General features: G+C 39.6%; 1 protein-coding gene across 5 annotated transcripts in view; it reads right to left on the reverse strand.

Annotated features, from left to right (window-relative positions):
- Positions 1–13,649, reverse strand: part of IQGAP2 (IQ motif containing GTPase activating protein 2) — a 126,781-nt gene that overhangs the window by 36,764 nt on the left and 76,368 nt on the right. For 2 of the 5 annotated variants that reach the window (XM_065860344.2, XM_071802828.1), the window contains exons 8-15: positions 11,139–11,317; positions 10,407–10,494; positions 9,698–9,861; positions 9,110–9,197; positions 6,482–6,645; positions 5,787–5,947; positions 3,307–3,431; positions 1,192–1,355 (exon numbers count right to left, since the gene is read on the reverse strand). In XM_065860344.2, coding sequence (XP_065716416.1) covers positions 1,192–1,355; positions 3,307–3,431; positions 5,787–5,947; positions 6,482–6,645; positions 9,110–9,197; positions 9,698–9,861; positions 10,407–10,494; positions 11,139–11,317 — 1,133 coding nt within the window. The remainder of the gene's footprint in view (positions 1–1,191; positions 1,356–3,306; positions 3,432–5,786; positions 5,948–6,481; positions 6,646–9,109; positions 9,198–9,697; positions 9,862–10,406; positions 10,495–11,138; positions 11,318–13,649) is intronic. The other 3 variants (XM_065860346.2, XM_065860347.2, XM_065860348.2) reach the window with 3 other exon arrangements.

Below are 13,649 nucleotides of genomic sequence, written 5' to 3' on the forward strand. Positions count from 1 at the left end.
AGCCAGCCTAGGCAGGACTGCCACATGCAGATCTCTGCCTTGAGGACATCTCAGTTCACAGCACACGCATAAAGGGTTTGGAATGTCCTGGGCCAGCACTGCACAGAGCCACCACCCTCAGTCTCTTCATAAGAATACCAACCCTGGCCTTTCCAGGACAGGTAAAGTAATTGGCATTCACTAAACCCTCCCCTGCACAGACAAGGAGAGAGGTGACTTTCCAGGATACAGTGCTCAAAGAAACCAGCATTGACCCAAGCAAGAAACTGGGATGTGCGAACACCTTTCAAAATCTCTGACAGAGGACTACAGAAACAGTTTCACAGCAGGTACCACAGGTGAGGTGGCAAGATAGCTGGCAGGTATTTCTACAAGCCAAAGTTCAAGGACTTTCTCCAGCTGACCATATGACTTTAGGAATGCATTATGTGAATCATGCAGATTTTATACATCTTTTCTAGACAGTGGGTATTTTCAGTGTTGTGCTAGTGGCTGTAGCTAAGCTTGTGTTCAGTCACATCCTGCAAGCTGTTAGGCTGATCTTTGTTTATGCTTCCCTGAGCAGTGATGCTAACCAGGGCAGTGCTTTTGGGCAAGCAGATAGCAATATGCTGCTGAGATGGGTTTATACTGAAGGCACTTAGAGGATGGCCAGCATGTTGTTGTGTGATAAAGCCAGAACCAAAATATGTACAAAACTACACCATTATAAAAGACCAGTGTTATGCAACAGACTCCTCAACAGTACTTCCTGGAGGTTTAAGGGAAAACATGATCCCTTCAGCATGACTATGACTCATTTTTGACAAAACCCTCAACTCCCACCCATTCAGTAACTACCTGCCTAACACAGTTTAGTAACCAGATCCTTGCATAGATTCATAACTACATCAGAGCTGCTGCTGCCAATGTTTTTTAATAGCTGCAGCAACCCAGTAGAATTAACAACAAGCAAGGTGGCACGCACACAGAATACATCTTCGTATTAACACATCAAGAAGTAACTCCTTGTGCCAGTCAGAATAAGGTGTAGTGAAAAATTACTTAGTGCCACTTTGTTGTCATTGGCTTATTTACTACCCTATTTGCACAGCTAATTCAAACGTTGCAGGAGCAGAACAGGGACACACATGTAAGTGAGAAGAATTGGCATTTCAGTTCTGACAAAGCAACAACAATCAAAGCTCTAACCTTGCATTTCTGTACTTTGGCTTGGTCCAGAACATCCTGATAATGCCTTGCATTTGCTGGTCTCACATCTTGCAGCTTGGCTGTGGGCAACAGTAGTGTTTCTAGAGTTTTCTCAGGATTTCCTTGGTCAATTGCTTCATTAATTTGGCCAATTGCAATGATTCCTATGAAACAGAAAAGTTAAACATGTAGTTACCAAAGAAAGATGTAACACCCAATATCAGATACAAACAAAGCAGTAACACGAAGAACAGAAAAATCATGAAAAAAGAAGCAGAGGCAGCAACAGCAGCTGATTTAAAATTATTTTTGCTCAAATATTAATGTGAAGCTATTAAGTTGTACAGTTTTCCTTTCTGACACAGTTATTGACCTATCTGTATCTCCCTCTCCATAAAAATCAAATTTATCCTTGTCGAAAAAAGGCTTCCCTGCTTTCAGGAGATGAGTATCTACATGAAGCTTAAGGGAAGATTGGGTGTGACATCTAAATATGTGCACCTACATATTGGCTCACAGTGCTAAAAGGCTTATTTCAACTTTCTTTCAGACCAGATTACTTGAAAGCCTCATTTGGACACATGCATACATACTGACCTACCCATCACAGTGCTATATAGTATCTCAACTGCTTTCTTTAAATTTCACCTTAAATAACCAATCTGATAATGGTGGCATTATGAGAAACCACTTGTTTTTTCAAACCAGTAGCACTCAGAACTTCAGTTGGCAAGTAACATGGTTCAGTGTATTCCATAAAACCTCTAACTCATTTTCTTCAGACTGGTCTCAGCATTTTAATATCAACTTCCTCTGACCCCCAAACAGTGCTGAAACGTGCTTCATGGCATCCTTGCCAGTGACAGATCACCTCCCACACCCATGACAGCCCAGCTGGTGGGGTCATGGATCCATGCCCTCATTAAGGCTTTGGGAATAAGCAACTTTTCTGGGGTGCTACCAAAGAGATCATGTGGACATGCAGGCTTACTTATGTAGACAGAGGCCATCCTTCCCCCCACAAGAGGCAATTATGTCAGTCAAACTGCTCAGCATCCCACCCTGCCAGAAGGCACACGTTGCAAAGTAAGACACAAGGGTACACAGCCACCACTTGACTAGATTTAGAAATGAAACAATCCAGTCAGTTTTAGTATTTCTGTAATATAACAGTTCTTTTACCAGCATGAAACACATACAACACTGATGGCAGTGTGGGGAGGACACACACACCATGTGCCAGTGCCACCCTGGAAACAGCCAGCCTACACCTCACCAAGGCTCTCAAACGATACTCCAGATTGCCTCCCAAATGGCTAGTGGTCTGAAAGCTACCCTCTTCTTTTCCTTGCTCCAGCAAATTTGGCATAACTTGACAGTTTCATATTTTTGTTAAAAACAAACAAAAAACCACCACAACAACAAACCCCAAAACAAACAAAACCACAAACCAAAAAAACCCAAACAAAACAAAACCAGAAACCCACCACTTCTATATTCAGTGGAGAAACTTCAACCTTTAGCATTTTTGAAGCCCAGATGACCAGCTATCGTGTTTCACAGCACCGTTTTAGGGCAATACAGTTACATTCAGCTGCAAAAATAATCTCTAAATCCATTTATATTAGAAAAAGCACACATAAGAATCTACTCTCAGGAAATCAAGTTACCTAAAATAAGTACAAGACAGATAATTACTGCACAAGTCCTTACAAACTCCCTTGGGAAAAACAAGGGCTTGGAAATCATTTAACATTAAAACACTTTTCCACAGGACACTGCCTGTAATTTCTATTTCTATCCCCTAGTACATTCTTTGCTTACAATTACTGCAAAATCCCCAAAGCAAGACCATCCAGTGCAAATACTGAAACATACTGCCAAGTGTACATAACCGTAGCAATTGCAACATTGCAGAAGGCAAGGACCCTAGAATATCTTTCAACCAGCCAAACAACCAGGAATATTTAAAGAACATTTAAAGAACAACTGCATCCAAAATTCTTTAACCTCTACTCTCTTGAAGTGTCTGTACAAGGCCATTCAGCACAGGAATTTATGTACCAAGGACCAGACTATCATCTCTACAGGCAATGTAGAGGAAGAATTACTTACTTTCATTTTCTTCTTGAATTTGCATATTAACCATGTCAATGCAGTTCTGGATATCATTCCAGCTTAAATAATCTTGGCCTTGAGATGAAGCCTCTGACTTAATAGACAATAGTGTATCAGCATAACTACAAGAAGATATAAAATAGATAAGTGTATTTCATATACAAGATAAACTGTCAAAGAATTAGTCAGATGTATCATCTATCATTTAGTGCCTACTATTTGTTTTCAATGAATGTGTCTCAAACTAACTCACCACTTGCCAGAAATTATTCAGACATGCAATCTGCTTTGCTAGTTCTATGCATGCATTTCAGCATCTGAAAAAATGGGCTTATACACTGATTCAGAGCACTTTTCTTGGCAACATGGGATGATGGTAATATACACACTGGATAAACGCTTTGCTATATGGCACTACAGATAAATTTGGGAGAAACTATGATGAGCTTCTTGCTACACTATGTCAAAGACCAGAATTTCTGCCGTAGCATCAGGCAACAGCACCTCCTACTACGCCCACATTTTGACCATGTGGAGGAAGATGGGCCATAGACAGAGAAAGGGCGTGAAAACCAATTATTCTCTCCCCACAACTCAGGGTTCTCCATGCACAGGCTCTATAGCATATGTCTACTCTTAGAAGAATCAAAGATCAAGATGATCTGGAAACCTTCACAGCAATATACACTCAGGTATGTATAAGTTAAATAATTGTAATAGTCCTCAATCAAGCACACAACTGCCACAATACATCAGATCAAGTATCTGTCTTCTATTTCCAGAAGATGACTGAGAAAGGAGTGCTTACCAGGAAAAAAAATACAGGAGAGAATCATCATTTCCTATTCATATTTGCCCTTCCAGCATTCAGGAGCCTGAGTTTAAGGGCTTTGTGATCTGGAGGCTAAGTGTCACTTTAATAGTGGCAAACAATGCTGTGCTCCATTTATCTACTCTAGTTCAAAATTTTATATATTCTTGAGGAATAAGTCCTACTATTTGAGTGTTTTGTGAGATGGCAGTTCCTTGTGTAAATTTTGAACTTGATATTTGATAGTGCCAAGTCTTTTCTGATTCCAGTTATCATAAGAAAATAAAAACTGTGTTAAGTTAAGCTGGCAACTCACGCTCCCCACAACATGCACACTTTTGCAGACCTATGGCAATTTTCCCCTAAATTCTCTCTTGCAGGAAACACACTCCTAACTAGTTCTTCTCTTCTGGTAGAAAGACATTTAACACCATCTCCCTTGGTGAATGTTCTCTAGCTCTACTGTATTCCTTCTGGTATTGTGCAGTCAAAGCTTCCTGCAACATTCAATATACGACTGGCAGCACAAACTTACATAATGGTATGAGAAAGTTTTATTTTATTCTCTGTTCCAATGAATTCCTACTGAGTCATTTGTATTGACTAGCAGTTTAATTTAGAGATCAGGTCACAGTAACACCAGTCAAAATGCTGCACTTGAACACTTTGGGATCCATTTATGAATATTTATAATGTTGCTTCTCTTGCACACAAGCAATGTTTCACATTAGCAGAGACCAAGTGACAGACTGATTTTGTTCCTCCTTATGTCATTCTGCACCTTCTAACCAAAACACCAGCCTCTTATTCCTGTGCTGACTGCCCTCTTTCCAGCTTTGAGACACCTAGCAAGGGCTGCTCTCAGATTGATGTCTGCTGGCAGCCTGGTGAAGATCTTCAGCCGCTGCTGTCCCTTTTTGCTTTGTAATGCATTCCAGCAGCCCATGGCCAGGAAGCAACAACCTGCCCATGTCCCCACTCTTTCCCCCACATGCTGAGGGCTCAGGTCTCACACAAATCGTAGTGTTGCCTAATATTTTTTTGCAGATAGAAGAAAGAATGCAGAGATCGAAGCACATGGCTGTGACAAGTCAGGCACATGACAGGGCTAGCATATGGCAGCTGGATGAAGGCTGTAATTAATGTTGAACATGCATGTGTGCTACAGTATTGTACTCAGCTTTTCAGCAAGTAGGACTGTGCTACATTTTCCAGACCTTTGCAATTCTCAAGCAGAAAAGGGGTCAGCCATGGTTTAGGGAACCTCCTGGACCTTAAGTCATTAAACACTATCTCATTGCAAAGGTGATTTTCAGTATTGCAGAGAGGTTACTGATTAACTGTTCCCAACTATGGTTGGTGCATGTGTTAGTGTCTCCAAATTCTTGTCAGATCTTAATGTTTGCTTTCTGAGGATATTCTCCTTGTATCTCACACATCCTCTTCTCTCAAACACTGCAGGCTGTGTGATTGACTATACTTGTAGATATACAACTAGTTCAGCAATAGTCACATTATCCCTTATTAACTTATACCACAGATGTTTGTCTTTCAACTCTTTCAACTTCATAGCCACTACACAGGATAGCCCACCTAGTAAAATGCCTACTTATCGTTTTGCAGAAGTTGCCAAGTCTCATCCAGCCAAGACAAAATGAACCTTTACCGTTGAAAGTTTTCCTCTTCCAGATTATTGAAGCCAATGCATGGGTTTCTAAGATGATTCTTTATCATTAGGATGTCCTTATTTTCCAAGGCCTGGTTTAGCAACACAACAGCTGACAACATTTCTACTGCAACAGACAGTTCATCATGTGCCAGATAGTTCTGTAGGATGATAATGTAGCACAATCAGGAAGCTAAATAAGCAGTGTAATGAATTTGAGTTACACAGTCCAGATAACCATCAGGGAGATGGACTTGGTTTAAAACACTTGGCAAATTTCCCAGGCATACACATATCAGATTAACACACTGACGGTAGAGTTCCCTAGGTTGCTACATATCCCGTCAGCCTTTCCTTCTTTTGCCCCATAATCCCATCTATTCTGATCTTACCCTCATAGCATGGCATTACTTTTCTACACAATACATATACTAAAAAAAAAAGTTAGTCCTCATTAGGAGCATGCAACAATTAAAATTGTCAGTCGATTGGTTGCAACACAAGAGCTCAGCCAGGGCAAAGTGTGTCAAGAGAAATTTTGTGATTTAATATTGGCTATTCAACCAAAACCAGTCATGCAAAACTTAACACCATGGCAAGAGAGTTAGGTCTGGTTTTACATAACATGCTATGTTTGTGCTCTTTCATGGTTTGACTATGTAACACCGAGCAAGTCACAAACTTTTCACTCTTACCACAGCATTCTGTTGTTGGAGGTTGAACAGCTCAGTCTGATAAACAGCAGCAGCAAAGGAGTGAACAACAGGCAGTTGTGCCTCCGGTTTCATCAGTGCAACCAGTGTTTTACTAGGATCACAGTTACGAATTGCAGTATTGATATTGTCAACTGCTATAAGTTCTAGAGAACAGCAGGGAAAGAAAATTCTATTAATTTTCATATGCCATTTGCTCTTTATGTAATGTAGGTAACAATTAGGTTATTCCAAATAATATAATTTGCTGTCATTAGAGAAAACATTTGTGTTACACTCTTCCAAGATTCAACTGCTCAATGTTGAAAAAACAGTGTCTGTTCAAAAGTATGCAGCAAATAATTGACTGGAGGACTTCAAAGTTTCTGTACATTTAGACGCTTGAGACTACTTGTTGTACGTTTAACCCAAAACAAGGTGCTGACCCCACCCAAGCACAGAAAAAGGCCTAATGTCGCTCCTAGGTTGCTTGTGGCAGGTACTGCTGAGTAATGTCAGCTGCAGTGCCCCAGTCTAGCTTCAACCTTAACGCTCCTTTCCTTCAGCACCACGCTTCCTCCCTTACCGCCTCCTTTCAGTGGGACCTGACTCAGCTAGGTAGAATAAGCCTGCCCTGCAAAAACCAATGACATTTTTACTGTCTATTTCAGAAAGACTGGTAGAAATCAGCCAAATATTTTGGGGGGTTGGGGTTTCAGTGGCTGACCTAATGGAAACCCACATGCTATGGCTTCTATGGCTTCCTCTGTGTGCTGTCACCTGTTTGTCTAGCAGTGTGGAGAATCAGTCCTTACAAGCACTAAAGTATTGCTCACCGTGCCTCACTACCAAGAAATTATTCTGTTCTGTACAGGTCAAATTTCAAATTAAACAGGCCATCACAGAGGAGTATAAGTGTAACCCATTTCAGCACCTGAACAACTCACCAGTTTGGCTTCTTACTGAACTGACTTCAGCAGCTTTGAACCCCAGCAGAAAAGTGCTGAAAAACACTTCCAACTTGAGCAGTTGCAGAAACCTTACAACACTCCTCAGCTTAGTCATAGCCACTGTAATCACACACCTGAAGGAGGCAACTCTGTAGAAACCCAGGCCAGGACACACCCAGAAACATGTTGTACAGAGGACATCTCTGGTCTTGCGCAAAGGGAAACAACCTTGAAGGTTGTTTCTGCATGTGGCAGAGTAAAGAATCACAATTATGTAATGTCATTTCCATCAGCAAAATAACGCCCATCTCTTTCACCTTATCGCATGACTTTTTTGTATGCTATTATCCAGGGAATATTTTTAGTCACCACTGACTGCTCAAGTCTGTACAGCAGATACCATTCGCAGTTCACGTATGCAGCAACACTCAGATCTTATTGCACAACATGAAGACTTTGAAGAGCTTTCCAATTAAACAGGTCCACCTAAACAAGCCCCTTGCCTCTCATTTCAGTTTCTCTGAAGCATGCTTATGCAGGGCCATGCTGTTCCTGAAGGCTCTCTATTGGCTGTTCCTGAGGTTAGAAGAAGCAAAGGCTTTCAAAGCTACAGCATGCATACTTTTTTAGAGAGCAAAAAGGAGAAGAGGCAGAGTCTGCAAATGGACTAGACCAGCTCTGTAGTGAATAACCAACCTACTGATTTCTAGTTCAGGAACTGAACATGCAACTTGCAAAATACACTTGAAGTTGTTTACATGCCAACAACAAAACTCAGTATTCTTTCCTTTTGCAAACCAAACATAAGAAATAAGTTGCTCTCCATAACTCTTTTACTGTTTTTCTTATGCCACATTTTTCCTTCTAATCTACTTTCCAGGGGAGCAACCCTTTTAGAGAAAGTACTGCTCACCATACCTAACCAATTTAAAACAGGCTAACATTTGAGGTAGCAAGCTAAGCTTACCTTCTGGCTTAAGCTGACCTTGTAGTACAGCCTTTAAATCACATTACAAAAGCAACCAGCCTGGATTCAAAGCTTTGGAAATAATACCAGAGACAAAACAGCCACAAAGCCATGCCCAGATGTAGCATGAAATGACAGCAGTTTAACCAAAGCTGAGCTTCCTAGCAAAGAAGTTTCTGGTCAAAAGCAGCAATACATGCACTGCAAATTTAGATCCCCCTTAACTATATTTTTTACAAACTGTAACTTGTATCTTGTGACATCTTTAGCAGGCTAAGATCAGGTTAGTTTTAGATATTTGTATCTGAAAGTGAGAATATTTTTTCTCTGTGATGTGACTGCCAAATGTTCTTGCATGTGATCATTTTATTTTAATTCTACAAGGTTGGTCATTGCCCCCAAGTGAGGATTAATGCTGCACTGATAAATATTTGTTCAAGCCATCAAGCCATGCATTGCCTTCAGTTTCGAACCAACGGTAAACACATTGGTTAAGTTATTTAAAGAAAAAAGTGTTAGCTACCTCAGATAACAGTATATCCAATGCAGCACAGATTGGTGACTTGGCAATTGTGAAACTGAGAAGAACAGTTACAAAAAGGAAATTTCAGTTTGAGAAATCTCATTTACATGTAACAAATGGTAGATTCAGTTCATCAGCTTAACATAATTAAATCGTGATGGTAAAATATTAGTATTAAAACAGTTACTCACTAAGCTTGTGAGCCTCAGCTTCCACATTGGCAACACTAACTTCTTTCTGTATTTCACTCTTGTCGAGCATATTTGGAACCCCTGCTATCTAACAGATCAGAAAAAAGATTTAGTAATGCTTTGAAGTTTGACAGGAGATAAGGGCTAAGCCCCCCTGATGGGACACTAATATTTGATTGTATTATCCCCTGCACATAATTTACAATGTCACAATAAGCACAACATCAATCTTTGCCTGCAATTTTCACCCCAGTTAAAATGATGCACTTTTTTCCTAAAGACCCAAATGACTTTTGTTTGCTGCTAATTGTTCAATATTAGCTCTTTTTCAAAGCAGTGTTAGGGTCTGCACACTCTATCTGAAATTTTCTTTGCGTATTTTAGTTATTATAGTAATTACTTATAAAGGCATTATACTCTTTAGAGCAAATGCAGTTACTTTGGTGTCAGTGATTATATCAGTTATTTTAAAACCTTTAAAAAACTGTTTCATAAATGATACTAAAAGTGGAGTAAAGGCCATTTCTCTCTGGATTAAAGTCACCTAAAAATGAAAACTTATGTATATTATGTGTTCAATTCAATTACCTGCATTTTCTGTTCTTTAGAATCACACAATTGCAATAGGTACCATGAGGAATTTTGTGGCAGAACTTCAAGTAGGCTCAGAGCAGGATGGTTCAAACCTGCTATCAATGCCACTTCATCTTGCCGGTCAATAGCCTCGTTCACTTGGACTAAAGCTATGTGAACTGAAATGAAAACAATGCTTACAAACAGCAAATACACTTTTGCAAAAATAAGTCCATTGCTGTAAGCATCTCACTTTTTGTAAAAGCAAGCTAGGGTGGCAATCCTTGAAACAAATAATCCTCTGCTGAATAAGACCAATCCTGTGAAGGGAGTCTCTGGTTCTGTGCAAGCCCGTATGGGGGCAGTTCAGCCACGGCTTATGAATGAGTTTCAGCTCTATATAGAAGAGGGGGTCAAAATTTACAGTATTCTGCACACAAAAGGAACTCAAACGTAAGAAAACTGAGCAGGTAATAAATTTGATTCTGAAGTGAGAAATTCTTAGAACAAAACCCCAAAACACAGACATTAGGCCACAAAAAGATTAGTAGAGAAAGGACAGCAAGAAAAAAACCTGTTGTAGACAGACATTAGCTACTTCTGTGTATTTTGTAAATTTTACAGAAATATTTTGTTCATTCCTGTGGATTTTAAATGCGTTCAGCTGGAATCTGGGAGATCGCGTGTTACGTGCACACTTCCATAAACATCCAGAATGGCTTACTGTTTATCTTATTGATATTGCCTTGAATCTCAGCTTGCGTCAGCAGCTCCTCATAGACATCTCTCTCTTCTTCAGAGATGGTGCCGTTCTAAGAAAATAAAATTGTTGCTAGTACACACAAAAACTGCGCAGGGAGGAAAGGTATTAGCGGGATTCATTAAAACTGCATCAGCTGAAATATTTACTGTAGGTATTTGTAAAGGGATTTGTTGACCACATGAACTAAAGTAATCAGCACTTCATGGTATACTGGCTGAGCAATATCTAAAGCACTTTCTGCTTCCTGTAAAACAGCTATGTAAACATAGTGTAGCATTTTTCAACTGCAGAGGACATTACCTGTCACACAAAAACCAAAGGAAATAATTTCACATTAAAGATCTGCGGCAGAGGTTACATTTTATGCTCAAAAAAAGTTATCCTTTTTGGAACTTCAACAGGTTTTGTTTTGTTTTTTCATACAAAAACTGACAGAGGAAAACCTGTCTTTGTTTTTAGTCCTCTGGTATTTTATCCTTTGGTCAAAGTTAAGCTATATCATGCTTACAGTAATCTAGCTTATGAAATTGACTGTTGTATTACTATTAATGTTATTTAGCTTAAAAGTGGATTTTTCCTAACTGGACAGAATTTTAAAGTTAATTTAATTTTTAAAATAGTAATACTACAGCATGAGAAGCATGCTGTATCAGTGAATGAACATGTATAGGAGTGCTAATAAAATACCATTACCTTCAGTCTTGCATTTGATTCTTTTCTTCTTTTAGCTTCAAAGAGTTCATTCTGATAGTCCTGTGCAAGTTCCTCATCCACGTTTAGCAACATTGCATTTGGGTTCCTCAGAGTTGTCATGGTTTGCTCAGCTATTCCCTTCTCAATAGCTTCGTTAATTGCTATTACTGCTGCATGCACTAGAATTAAAAGCACAATCCTAAATTTCAGGAAGTAAAACGTATTAAAAACTGTCACTGTTTCTTCCAATTTATTTTAAGTGAGCATTTAATATATGTCTGACAATTTACATATTCCCCTTCCAATGTCCCGCTGTTAATGCTTCCCCTAGATCACAGCAACAAAAGCACTCAATGTTTGCCTAAAGGTGGCACATTGCAGTTTTTTCCATGTTTGCCGTTCTCCCAACTAGGAACTACTATTTTATTGGCAGAAAACAAAACAAGTTATATTTCATTGCTCAACTCGTGTCATTTAGAAGGCAATTATATGCAGGAATTGAAAGCATTTTTAGTAGTTTTTCTCTTTGTATCTGTAAATATACAAGACATCCAAAAGTCATGTTTAAACTAACTATATCTGAAAGATAATGCACAAAAATAGCTAAATTCAAACTCCATGAAACTTGTCCTCCAGAAAACATAGTTAGACTCCCCAGGCAGAGTGCGGCCCTGCACACCATATCTAAGCCTGTGTAGGATGAGCTGGCTCCTTTCCTGAGGATCTCCATGAGCAGCTGGGGGACCAGAAAGACAGTGACATAATGGTACCTGCTTCCATTGACTGTGAATCTGCTGGACAGCAAACTTCAAACAGAGGTAAAGAACACCCAAAGGGCTATTTCAGGGTTCCCAAAGTGTTACTGCACAGATGAAAGGGAAAGAGTGCTATAGGACTCACTACAGCTATAGACCAGCTTAGAGTGTTAAACCTTTCCTTTGAGAAAACAAGAAAACTGCAACTAGTAAACAAATGCTTGACCTCAAGATTTTCAAAGCCTGAAATGCTCTTGTTTTTCCACACAGCAAATTTACATGAATGTACAAAATCAAAACTACTTGCAGCTGAATTAGATGTAATGACTAATGCACCCCTCCCAGGTATTCTCTGCACACATTTAGCCCTGAGATCAGTCCAGATGAAGAACTTCAACAGGACCTACACTTTATCTGGACCTGCATGCCACAAGACACCCCAACAATTGCCTGGTGACACATTCATCTCACAGATTTTATAGATATTACTGTATAAAATGTAATTCCTGATATATGTTTACCTAGATCCTAACCCAAAGGAGGAACATAGCAGCTCTCCATTTATCACCACAGCAGCTTGTTCAGGGTATATTTTCATGCCACAAAGGACATGTGTGAGGGAAAACAGGAATGCCATCTTTCCTTATTCTATCACTATGTACTTGCTACATGGCCTTGCATGGTTTTGTTAAACTGGAGAAAAGCATTCAGTAAACAGCACTTTTTCAGGTTAAGTTTGACTGACTATATATATGTCTGAGTTTAGAGCCTTCTGTTTCTTTCAGTATATGAAAGAAATGAAAGATGCTTGTCAATGCTTAGGAAATTTGAGTTTTTAGAAAGACAAAGGGATCTACAAATGTAGTAAAGTAGAACAGAAGAAGAGACCATTGGAAACTCAAATTATGTGTGAAGCTATACATTCTCAGAGAGGGCAGTTACTAGAACATCTTACCTAACTATTGGTGGATAATCAATAGTCTAGCATTAAAATAATGCTAGAAAGTTGTTCTAAAACAATTTCACTCTGGCTCAGTTCAAGACAGTAGCAGATGGGAATCATAAGCAGCTAGCATAATAGAGGAGAAGTAAGGAGAGAGACACACTGGTTCCTTTGACGTTGAACTTTATGAATAGGGGAAGTTCAGACTGGACATTAGGAAAAGGTTCTTCACTTAGAGGGTTGTCAGTTGCTGGAACAGTCTCCCCAGGGAAATGGTCATGGCACCAAGCGTGTTAGTGTTCAAGGAGCTTGTAGACAATGTTCGTAGTCATATGGTTTAGTTTTAAGTAGTTCTGTGAGGAGCAGTGTGTTGGACTTGATGGTCCTTCTGGGTCCCTTTCTACTCTATGATTCTATGAGCACCCAGATCAACTTCGAGGGACTAAGAGAAGACCACCATTCTCAGACACACATATCACCCCTGCATTCTCATAACAAAACACATAGGAAGAAAGTCATCTCTTCTGTAGTTGTGCAAGAGGCCTCACTGACCTAAGTGGAGCTACCAAAATGTAGTGAAAAGATAGTTTCATGGTTAAGAAAGATGTGAACAGATATTGGTGGATGTTGTGAATCCATCTACCAAGAGAAACAGCGAGAAACCTGATTGGACTTGAAAGAATAGTCTAGAGGCATGGAATAACAGAGGAGGTTACTTTCAGAATAAGCTTCCTTTGAAAGCACTTAAGCTTACTCTTTGCATGCTGATTTCTGTTATTGCTGACAGCACAGCAGGAGTAATCAGGAGCTGTG

The sequence above is a fragment of the Patagioenas fasciata genome, chromosome Z (genome assembly GCF_037038585.1).
Source record: "Patagioenas fasciata isolate bPatFas1 chromosome Z, bPatFas1.hap1, whole genome shotgun sequence".
Classification (NCBI taxonomy): domain Eukaryota; kingdom Metazoa; phylum Chordata; class Aves; order Columbiformes; family Columbidae; genus Patagioenas; species Patagioenas fasciata.